The sequence below is a fragment of the Euprymna scolopes genome, chromosome 32 (genome assembly GCF_053919585.1).
Source record: "Euprymna scolopes isolate OS-2025 chromosome 32, ASM5391958v1, whole genome shotgun sequence".
Lineage (NCBI taxonomy): Eukaryota > Metazoa > Mollusca > Cephalopoda > Sepiida > Sepiolidae > Euprymna > Euprymna scolopes.
Window position 1 is genome coordinate 74,701,731 of NC_136513.1, and position 12,749 is coordinate 74,714,479.

Consider the following 12,749-nt stretch of genomic DNA (forward strand, 5'->3'; position numbering starts at 1 on the left):
AAAAGGAAAGATGGAGGAAGAGGACTGGTTAGTATAGAAGACTGCGTGAATGACACACAAAAAAAACAAAACAAAAAAAAAAACAACTAGAAAAATACATAACACAACACACAGAAAAGCTAATCATCATATCAAGATACAATGTAAAAATGAACAAGACAGAGAATGGAGAGGTAAGGATTAAGAGGAGAGAAGACAAAATGGGAAGAGAAGCAGCTACATGGTCGTGTCATAAGGATGACAAAAGATGAGACTCATGAAAAGGACACCCAAATAGAGAAACTGAATCATAAATATTAGTCGAACAAGATAACATGATTAGAACTAATTATATAAAGCAAACAAAAAAAAAATGACGATACAAGGAAACAGCAATGGACGTCACAATAATTTAACAAGAAGGAAAGAAACTTCCAAATGGTAGATTTTGCCGTTGCAGCAAACCACAGGGTGAAGATCAAAGAAACTATAAAACGAAACAAATATTCAAAACTCTCCAGAGAACTGAAAAGAATATGGAACATGAAGAGAATCATTATAATACCAATAATTGTAGGAGCACTAGGAAGAGTTCTAAAGAACATAAATAAAAGAATAAGAAAAAAATCAGAATCAATTGGAAGACTGAGACAATGCTTTTTAAGAAGAAAACTTAAATGTGGAAACTTATCCACATGAGTTATAAATGCAAACCAGTCATATAGAAACTACAATAGAAGTGAAACAAAAAGATAGCGGAACCTCACGTGGAGAAAAAATGTATTGTCAGCATAGACTAGTCACACCAAATAGTCATGAAGGATCAAGGAGGATGGAATGTACTAACCAAACTTCCACTGGCTAAGAGTAAAGAGTATTGGGACCTCCAGGAGGTTTGGTGCCACTTAAAGTCAATGGTCGCTGCCAGTGAGAAGTCAATGGTAAACGGCTGTTGTGGTAAAATGATTTATTTACAAAGGTTATAAAAAGAGGCAGAGAATAAAATAAAGCACTTAATGCTTAAAGAACTTAAAAGAATATGAAGCATGAAGAAAATCATTATAATACCAATAATTATAGGAGTACTAGGAACAGTCCTAAAGAACATGAATAAAAGACTATGAGAAATCAGAATCAAATGGAAGACTGAGACTATACAGCCGATGGTAATGCTGAAAACAACTTAAATTTTAAGAAGAAAACTTGAATGTGGAAACTAATCCACATGAGTTATAAATCCAAACCAGCCAAATAGAAACTGCGATAGAAAAAATAAAAAATAGCGGAACCCCACATGAAGCCAGGAGGGCTGAATCGACAAATGGCCATGAAGAATCAAGAAAGATGGAAAGACCGAAACGAGAAAGTACTAACCAAACTTCAACTAGATGAGAGCAAAAAGGCTGGGACCTTGAAGATGTTTGATATCACCCAAAGCCAATGGTCGCTGCCAGTGAAAAGTCAGTGGTAAATGGCTGTTGCGGTAACACAAATTTATTTACAAAGGTTAGCAAAAGAGGCAGAGACTACTGGAAATCTGGAAAGACTTGTTGTCACCCAGACTCCAGGGAACACCATCGGTTGTTGTCAGTGAGTAATTTCTGATAATGACCTGTGTGACAACTTCTAATAAGTACATAATAATAAGTACATAATAATCGTAGGAGCACTAGGAACAATCGTGAAAAGCTTTGTAAAAAGAATGGAAGAAGTTAGGAATGCAGAGAATATACAGCAGATAGCAATAATGAAAATAGTTGAAATTTTGAGGAAAGTTCTTGAGTGCGGAAACAACCCACATAAACGCCAGACATCAGCCACATGCTAGTTGTAACAGAAATAAAACAACAACAACAACAACAACAACAAGACAACTGAAACTGCAAAAATCTACTCCCCCCCGCCCCCCCCAAAAAAAAGACAGCCTCGACTAACACAATATCAAATGACAACCCAAACCTGGATCAAGGCGGATGGAAAGAACGAAAAGAAAAAGGACTAACCAGACTTCCACTGGATGAGTGTGAAGAAATGAAAGTCAATAATATATACAACAGACAGCAATAATAAAACAACTAAAATTTTGAGGAAAGTCCTCAAATGCAGAAACCAACCCACATAAACGGTAAGCACTAACTAGCCACATGCAAAATAAATAAATAAATAAATAAATAAAAAACCAACGAAGAAAACAATAGAAACCGCAAAAATCTCATGTTAATTTACCCTCTCCCCCTTAAAAAATGCTGGTGGCAGACTCGACTGATGCCATACCGAATGACTACCCAAACCTCAGGATAGACCAATAATCGTTGCCAGTAAAAAATCGATGATAAGCAGCTGATATGATAACACAAGATCATGTGCGAAATCATATTGCAGTGGTTATCTAAAGAAGCGGAGAGCAATGGAAATCTGGGGAGACAACTTATTGCTCGGACTCCAGGAAACACTACAGTGTCAGTGAGCGATCACTTATGATAACTTGTGTAAGAACGTCAGTTGTTGTTGTTATTGACGATGATGATAATGATGATGATGATCGTTGCATGCAAATTGCATCACTAAATATTACATAAAACGTCAAAAATTAGATCATTTTCACGTCTGCATGCGTTTTATTTTTTTTTTTATTCATTTTTATTTTTAAAATATTTATTTACGATTTCATTTTTTTGTGCTTCTTTACATTTCAGGTGAAAACATTATTACCGACTTACGTGTAATGTCGCAATTAGTATAATTTCCTAAAACTAGGAAAAATGATCCAGTAGAGGATGTGCTAGAAGTATGTTGAATAATTAAAAAAAATATCAACATTAAGTTCCCAGATAATGAACTCTTACTTTAAACCAATTTAAGTGAAAAATTATCCGTCTGTTTACCATAATGAATTGGTCGCACGACTTTTCCACATTAAAACATGTGATAAAACCCGATAATTCGATAAGTTTTATTTTTATTGTAATTATTTATCTACTAAATCATTTTTCGAATTTTTTTTACATTTATACTAATTTCAACATGACATTGTAAGCACATAATAATGTTTCCACCTGAAATGCGTTGGTTTTAAACATCACTAATCAACACAAGTATCAAAACCTTCTCTTAATCCTACAATAATCCTAAGTCTGAGTGATATCCCTACCTCTAAAAAACCCCCCAAACCCCTTCCCCCACTCTAAGGCAAAACACATCTCTCTTCCTCCAAAATTTCTGGTTAGCTGCTCTAAAAAAACACAAAACAAAAATTGTTACCTTTGTTCCTGAAGATCTTTTTGAAAATATACAAAAACTGCGGCCTTCCCCTGGTGCTGTCTCCTTTTGTTATAAGACCCTCTCTGATAATGTCCAAATCAGAAATGAAAACCACCCGGTATGGGCCGATGTATATTTTTAAAATTCCGTCGTAAATGTTTTTTAATTCCATGATTCCATGAAAGAAATTTTTAGTTTTTATAAAATTGGGCAAATTTCCAACGATCGGGAATGGTGTTGGTCCCGGGGGAAAATTATAACGTTTTTTATTTCGGTTCATCAAAAACCATCGCACGAGATACATAACTACAACCCCTATAAAGAGAGTAAATATGTTCTTGTTTAAAAGGGTTTTAGTTGGTAAAAAGGACGAAGTCTTCGTCGATTGATCCATATTTTTCGTTGTTTTTTGTTTTTGTTGTAAACATTCACTTTTACCGTTGTTGTGATAAAAATATTAACAAATAGGAAGTCCGTGCCAAATTGCAGCCGAGGATCAGTAAAAAAATCTCAGAAAGAATAAACTTACAAATTAAAGATGCTTACAACTTAAATCAATGGATTAACACTAATGACAATATAAAATCGTTCATAAAAAATCGGAATAAAAAGAAAGCTGCTTTCATTCAGTTCGATATTGAAAGCTATAACCCTCCATATAATAAGAACTTTTTGATTAAGCTTTAGAATTTGCACTCCCACTCTCTGATATCTAACCAAATAAGATTGACATTGTTAAAAGTGTAATAGATAAACAAGAACCAAGCCGATTCCTTTGATCTTTCCATGGGATCCTTGGATTCAGCAATGGCAACTGATCTAGTTGGTATTTTTCTTCTCTACAATTTAACAAAAATAATAGATAGAAAAAATATAAGACTTTATAGGGATGACGGTTTGCTAATTGTTGAGAACAATGTGAAAGAACTAAAGAGGCTTTCATTATGAAAATGAAAATAATTAACCTAAAAATTGAAATCAAATCTAATATTAAAACTGTAAACTTCCTTGATGCCACTTTAAACCTCGCCAATGATACATATAAACCTTATGCCAAAGATAGTACCAATCCCTTATATATACACCAAAACATATCATTAACCACATACCCATATCCATTAACAAAAGACTTAGAACTAACTCATCGAAACTGGAAATCTCAATAAACATAAACACTTTTATGACAGTCCTAAAAGAAAGTGGATACACTAATACCACCAGCAAGACCTGGGAGGGTGGACCTCCTAGGTATTACCTAGGTGGTGTACCTCAGTCCGATAGGTGCTGTGCCGGTTCCCGGCCCCTCACCTGTCGGGCTGAGTGTCAAGTGACGAATCCTTGACTTGTACTACCCTGTCTCCCTGCAGCCGAAGTCGCTAGGAGACCTTCCCCATCAGACGCGTGATGGGGGTAGTTATTTAATTGCCGCCCACACCGGCAATATTTGGCACAAGGCCTGGAAAGTGGGAACCACGCAGGCTCCCCTAAAGGAGGGGCACTCCTGCAATTTTAAAAATTGCCCGAGTAACTCCGTCGGCATTCCCCAGTCGGGGCGCCTCAGGCAGCAAGCAATAAACTTGCCCCACCGGAAAGCCCGGTGGCAAGGCCTGGGAGGGTGGACCTCCTAGGTATTACCCAGGCGGTGTACCTCAGTCCAACAGGTGGGGCCGGTTCCCGGCCACTCACCTGTTGGGCTGAGTGTCAAGTGACGAATCCTTGACTTGTGCTACCCTGTCTCCCTGCAGCCGAAGTCGCTAGGAGACCTTCCCCATCAGAGCATCTAATGGGGGTAGATATTTATTTGCTGCCCACATCAGCAAAATGTGGCACAAGGCCGGAAAGTGGGGACCCCGCAGGCTCCCCTAAAGAAGGGGCACTCCTGCAATTTTAAAAATTGCCTGAGTAACCCCGTCGGCATTCCCCGGTCGGGGCGCCTCAGGCAGCAAGCAATAAACTTGCCCCACCGGAAAGCCCGGTGGCAAGGCCTGGGAGGGTGGACCTCCTAGGTATTACCCAGGCGGTGTACCTCAGTCCAACAGGTGCTGGGCCGGTTCCCGGCCCCTCACCTGTTGGGCTGAGTGTCAAGTGACGAATCCTTGACTGGTACTACCCTGTCTCCCTGCAGCCGGAGCCGCTAGGAGACATCCCATCAAAATGGACTTTTGAAATGGGGGTATGAGACAAATGGATTCGCCAATCATTTTTATAAACACCGGCTGTGCTAAACAACCAATGAAAACGTTTCAAAATTATTATAAAATTTGTTGAATTTTGGATTCAATCAGTTCGCCGTTTACTAAGCCATGGACCGCATTTGATATTTGTCCGCCATCTTGGTTACTGATCTGAACTACGCCACCATCTTTGTTCAACACAATGTCTCAAAACTTAACAATTGTAGTCAAATAAAGAAATAAGTTAATATTTTGAGGCTGTAAAATAACACACACATGTGCACACACATATATATATATATATATATATATATATATATATATATATATATATATATATATATATATATATATACTAGCAAAAGTACCCGTCGTTGACTGGGTTTAAAAACAGCCTACAGAAAATGGACTCTGATTTATTAAAGTATGATGGGTTATGAAAAGGAAGGGTTGTAATGAGATAGCTTCGGATTTGGGGGTATCAAAACCAAAGCAAAATATGATGAAAGTAAAAATAAAATAGATACACCCCATAATTTATTATACCATACTTGTTCACACTGAAACACTTTTCACAATATTCTGTGGATCTATATTAAAAAACCTTGTTAAACTTTGTGACATATTCCATTCTATGGGGCCAGGCGCGAACGAACACCCCATAATTTTATTATACCATATTTCTTCAAACTGAAACATAATTATCAAAGTATACTTACGCAGATCGATATGAAAAGTCTTTATTAAAGTTTGTGCCTAATTCCACTCTATGGAGCCCAGGCGCAAACGCAGACCCCACAATTTTATTATACTATTCCTATTTATCTTAAAACATACTTATCAAAGTATTCTCATGTACATCTATATCAAAAAGATTTGTAAACGTTTTTTTTTTAATTTTTAATTTTTTTTTATTTCCATACTTTGTGGACCAGGCGTGAACGCAGACCCCACAATTTTAATGAACCACCGTTCTGTCAGATCAAACATACCCATTCCTGTGTTTCGATACATCGTCTATCATTATATGTAATCCATTTTTTAAAATAGTCAATCATATAGGAGCCTATTCGTGACCACACACACACACACACACACACACACACACACACACACACACACACACACACACACACACACACACACACACACAGAGCTTTATATTATATTATATATATATATATATATACTTGTAGCAAAATTAATTATTGAAATGTTCATATCTTTGGTACCATGGGACGAAATTACATAAAAATTTACAGCAGGTGGAGACTTGATTCCAAATATTTCTAATATGTTATATCGCCTCTTTTTGGTTTTCATACATAAAGTAATTTCACAGTGTATGAAGATTATTCGATACTGGATATATTCATAAGTGTACCCTATTTCCAAAAGAGAGGGAGATATAACATATGATAAATATTTGGAACAAGTCTCCCCTTGGTGCTATTTCGGATGATTTTAAACCATAACAGTAAGTTTTACTCTCCCCTACATCAAAGCCATGTTCAAATCTTTTCCTTATACATTTAATCTCACACTTACTTCTTATTAATTGAGAAATTCTTATAAATTTAGTAACTGTTAATCTTTAATCTCCTCCTATATCCTATATCTATACGAAAATTATTTATTAATAACTCCAAAGATTAAGATGAACTATTAAACTTTTGAAGTTGAAACATGAACTATTTGCAAATACTATAATCCCACATCCTTAGCATTTACACATTCTTCAAAAGTTAACTTATTATAACTCTCTTAAAAGACTAATTTACAACATTATTACCTGACCCACTTTAGCTTATGACTAACAACTAAATTACAACCACTGACCTTCCCATCATTAATTGCTACCTTCCTCACGTTTATTATACTAAACTACACACCATTTTATATTATTTTATCTTTTTATTCTTTGGAGATTTCCCTTTAATCTCACACTTACTTATTATTAACTGAGATATTCCTATAATTTTAGTAACTATTAATCGTTAAACTCCCTCTATTTCCTATATTTATACGAACATTCTTTATTAATAATTTCAAAGATAAATTATTAAACTTTTGGAGTTAAAACGTGAATTATTTGTAAATACTACAAATCCCACCTTCTTAGCAATTTCACACTCTTCAAAAGTTCATCTAATATAACTACCTTAATCTACTAATTACACACATTAACATTATTACCTTACCCACTTTAGCATATGGCTAACAAATAATTTACAACCTGCCTATTATTAATTGCTCCGACTTTCTGCATCTCTTACATCTTTTATATCGTTTTAGATCGCTTTATATTTAATTATTCATATTGTATTGTAATTAAACACCTCATATTTCTAATCATTTGTATAGCTATGTAATGTCTACTGAAATCCACACAATTTTACAGTGTCACTTTTTTACTTTTACTTTAGTTTTTATAACTATCCCAATTTATTAAAAATGTTTTTTTTTTAATTTTCGTTTAGATACCTCTAAGCCCATTATTTTTTGACCCCCCCCTAATTATTAACCCTATATTCTTCTAACTATTCTTAATTTTTCCTTGGATCACGCAATTTCTGCAAATTCAATGCAAATAATAGAATTTATTTTAAATGTAATTAACTAAACGCATGTTAAATATCTACCATATAATTGCCTTCTTATTAAAAACTTTTAGAGCTTTTATATAAGTTCTACAGAACGTATGTTAAAATACAATCAAATAGACATATGTTAACATTACAGCAGTGATAAATATCCCAGAAAAGACTTTTCACTTTATATAAACACCTCTCACACTACGTTTAAACTCATTTCAAATAGGTTAACCACCTTCCATCACGTTTTTAATTCAACCGATTTTGTCAATGGCACATATCTATGCTTCTTTCTTTCCTTCTGTTTCCTTTACCTTTTTATCTCTTCGTTCTTTATATAATTACTAGCTGTACCCTGCCACGCGTTGCTGTGGCTCAAATTGGCGCAATAGAAAAAGTTCCAAAATGAGAAAAAGCATGTTTCTTATAGGTTTAAATTTCCATTTTGCATGGGTACAGTTTTTGTTGTTCCATTTTCTTAGCTGATATAGAGATTTTCCGGTTTGGTGACTCTTGAATATGTAACATAAATTGTCCATGTGAAAAAACAGTCAGTGTATAACTGTAAGGCCCACAATTGTAAAGATTGTTCCCTGTGCTTTGTTGATGGTTATTGCAAATGACAATAAAATTGGAAAGTGCAATTTCCTAAAGTGTAATGATGTATCCGGTGGAATCATAGGAATGCATGGAATGAAGATATATTCATCTGTGAAAGGTCCTGTTAAGATTGTTGTTTCTATGATATTGTTTGTTAATTTTTTTTTTACTGCAAGCTATGCGCCATTGAAAAGCTTGGATTGGTTTATATTTCATAACATGATAATTAGTACACCAAATTTCAGTTGCAATACATGCGGTGGCATCCCTGGCAAATATAACTGCTGGATAATTAACCACTTTATCTGCTTTCACAACAGTGTCGATGGATTTGTATTTGACTACCTCACTTGGAATTTTACATTGAATAATAGCGTTAAGTTCATGGGCATCTTTGTATTGACCTGCAAGAATAGCTCATTCACTCAGTCAAATGGAATTCTTATAATTTGAATATCTGCAAAAACCTTTTAAACTAACTATTCTTTTGATGAAATAAACAGAAATTACAGAAGTTAAAAGTCAAAGAATTTTGCCCTTAACTCTGATCAGCTGGCACTTTTTCGTACCCAATTTCCCACAAGTGATGCAAAAGTTTTTGTGCGGATCGAACAGTCTTCAACTGTACATGTATATTTTGAGTTAAGTTTAATGTCTTCAAATGGAACAAAAAAGTAGAGTATTTGAGGCAAGCATTTATTTCATCTGCTGGTGTTGATTGAAGAATAACAGGTAACATTTGTCTGAAATCTCCTGCAAGCAATATTACTGCATTCCCAAATGGTCTGACATTGCCACGCAAATCTTGCAAGGATCGACCAAGAGCCTCAAGTGATTTTTTGCGTACCATTGTGCATTCATCCTAAACAATAAGTTTGCATTTCTGCAATATTTTTCCCCATATTGGATGTTTTGGAGATATCGAATATGAGATTTTTGAAAAATTGCATGTTTTAAAGTAGAATAAATAATTCTTCTACTTGGCAGCAAGGTCGCAGGTATTCCTCATGCAGCAAGGGCTAAGGCTATGTCATTTTGTTACCAAATGGCTGCCAAAATCAATTTAATTAGAAAGGTTTTACCAGTTACTTCTAGTGCTGTTCAAGGTAGCAGTAATTTCCAAATAACTTCTATTCTCACAGTCAGTAAATTAGGTGACTAAAATAGGATTTATCCATGTTTTGACAATGCCTTATTCACTGTAATTAATTTAGGAGACTAAAAAAGGATGAGGGATTAGAGATGGACAGATAGAGAGGAAGATATATAGATAGAAAAGAGACAGTGAGAGGAAAATAGAGAAAGAGAAGGAGATAGAGAGATAAAGATATTGATAGATAAACAGAGAGAGGGGGAGAGTTAGAAACAGAGAGGGATGAGACAGAGGAAAGGAGAGAGATAGAGGGAGTAAGAGAGAGAAAGGGGCTCAAAGCGAGATGGAGAGGGTGATATAGAGAGAAAGATAGATTGAGAGAGGGAAAGGGAGAGATGGATAAAGAGATATATTAAGAGAGGAAAAGAGAGTGGGGGAGAGAAACAGAAGGTGAACTACACTTCACCGTTTTTTTCCTCGTTCAGTAGAGAAGAAATCTTTCGAGACTGAGACAATTTTAATGTTTTGTTATTATCCAGAGTACCCCTTTTTTTGGGGGGGGGGGCTAGATTTTCCTCGCATTAGAAACCGACCGGGTTATCTGTACTTTCACTTAACAAATTAATAAAAGAAAAACATATTGTAAAATTTGAATTTAACAGGAAAATACTATTTTAAAAAATAGCACGATAACATAAGTGCATAAGTGCATAAGTGCATATGTGCCACTTTAGGTACTCCTTGGGCGTTGAGTTCCATGGCGACCAACATAATTATTTAATGGTCGCTCCCTGAGCCCCCCCCCAGTCAAGGCTAATGCATGCGCACGTAACATTTTTTTTATTTACTGACGTTGGCTAAGTAACTAAACGATTTATTGATAATTTCGTAACCCTTAAACGCATGCCGGAAGATTTAAATTGGTTCATTATTGTTGTAATGAAAAAAAAAAGTTTCATTCAACACAAAACCAAAAACACATTAATGATAAATGATTTATTATTCTATTCATTGAAATTTACTAATTTTTAAATAAAAAAGTAAAAAAAAAAGTTAATAAAAAAATAGTTGCTTATGTGCGCATAAAAAACTTGTCTTTTTTTAGTTTTGTTTTTTTTTTAGATCAGGTCCACCTTATAATCACCCCCCCCAACCTCCTCATCTTAAGAACAGCTTCCGGAATAAACACCACTTTTGGAGGGGGGGGGGCTATTTGCCAAATTTAACTGATATTTGTTGTCAGCATACTCACCCGAAAATACTATTAAAAAAAAAAAGGGTTATCCTTTACGGAAATGGTCCCGACGTCCGCCTCGTTCTGAGTTCGAGTAGAGGCCGTTTGACGTAGGCGGTGTCGAGGCAGAAAATTACCCTAACCCTAAAATATGCGATATGTCACAGACAGATGCTTTTACAAATATTGTGAAACAAATCACAGAATTTTACAGGGTTAACTAACCACGTGGAACTATTCTAATCATGTGGACTGTTTTTTTGTTTTTAAATTCTAATTATTTGAACTGTTTATTTTGTAAAATTCTAATTATTTGAACTGTTGAATTATCAAAAATTTGTTTATTTTTTTAAATTCTAATTATTTGAATTGTTTAAAATAAAAAAATAAAAATTCTAATTATTGGAACAGGTTTTTTTCTCCTTAAGTTAACAACTGGGCACTTTATTGAAGGGGTAATTTTCTGCCTCGACACCGCCTACGTCAGACGGCCTCTCCCCGAGCTCAGAACGTGGCAGACGTTGGGACCATCTCCGTAAAGTTTATCCAAAAAAGGAGGGGTTCAGTGCCCGTGGCAGAGAAGTAGATTTATTTATCAATAAAAAATGCAGAGAAGTAAATTTATTTTTCAATAAAAGTCGTCATTTAAAAAAGAAAATTGTGGAGGTGGACCTAAATGTAAATATTTACCCCAAAAATTATCCTGAAGCTTATTACAAAAACGTTTTGTTTTCGCACTATTCAACAATTTGTTCATCCGCGCATGTAAATTAAAAAATATTTGTAAAAGTGAGAAGTTATCAGTAAATGATTTAGTTTTTTTAAAAAATTTATTTATTTATTTATTTATTTTTTTACATTAGGTCCACCTCCACAAATGTTAAGAAAGGCTTTCAGAATAAACACCCTCAGCCTCTCCATGTTAACAACGGATTTCGGAATAAACACCATTTGGGGGGGGGGTATTTAAAAAAAAAAGTCGATAAAAGTCTTCATTTAAAAAGAAATTTAAAATCAAATGTTTGTAAAAGTGAGAAATTATTAATAAATGTTTAGTAACATTTTTCGGTGCTAATGCAGAGAGTGATCCACGCTATTTTTTAAATCGTGTTTTTTTTATTCAATTGCAAGGATAAAGTACAGAATAGGTACAAAACACCCTCCCCTCCTCATGTTAAGAATAGCTTTTTAAATAATAACGTTATTATTTCAGCATGGATCACTCTCTGCTTGAGTACCCATTTTTCTTTTAATATTCATAAAAAGTAAAACTTTTTTCAAAATAAATAAATAAATAAATAAATGTTTGTAAATGTGACAAATAATCGTTTAGTTACGGCAACGTCAGTAAATAAAATATGTTATGTGCGGGGTGGGGTGGGAGACTAAGGGAGGGACTATTATTTTTTTTCTACTGGTCGCCATGGAACTGAACGCCCAAGAAGTAGCAAAATGTAATTTTTTTTGTCAAATAAATAAATTTCAAGCAATTTTTGCAATAAATAATAGATACAACTTTGTTAATTTTACGACTCGCCCCAACATATTATAAACACCCTAACTTCCCCCATGATAAAACGGTTTTCGGAATGAACAACCTCCCCATATTAAGAACGGCTTTCGAGGTTTATGGAAGGGCGTTTTTTTTTACTGCATGAGTAAGTTTTTTTTTTTTTTACTTATCGAGTTAACAGAAAATGAAATCTTTCGTCAATTCGTGGCTGTGAAATGAATCGAACCGGAAGTTCAGTTTTATCATCAGAAAAGATTCGCAGTAACGGTTAAAAAAATATATTTATTCTATTTAATATTTT

General features: G+C 34.6%; 1 protein-coding gene across 3 annotated transcripts in view; it reads right to left on the bottom strand.

Annotated features, from left to right (window-relative positions):
- Positions 1 to 12,749, bottom strand: part of LOC145256443 (cytochrome P450 2J4-like) — an 83,745-nt gene that overhangs the window by 37,680 nt on the left and 33,316 nt on the right. Inside the window, exon 1 of one of the 3 annotated variants that reach the window (XM_080115350.1) lies at positions 3,241 to 3,427. The exons of the other annotated variants lie outside the window; for them this stretch is intronic. Coding sequence (XP_079971476.1) covers positions 3,241 to 3,412 — 172 coding nt within the window. The 5' untranslated portion in view covers positions 3,413 to 3,427. Of the gene's footprint in view, positions 1 to 3,240; positions 3,428 to 12,749 lie in introns of those variants that run through there. 3 annotated transcript variants of the gene reach the window in all.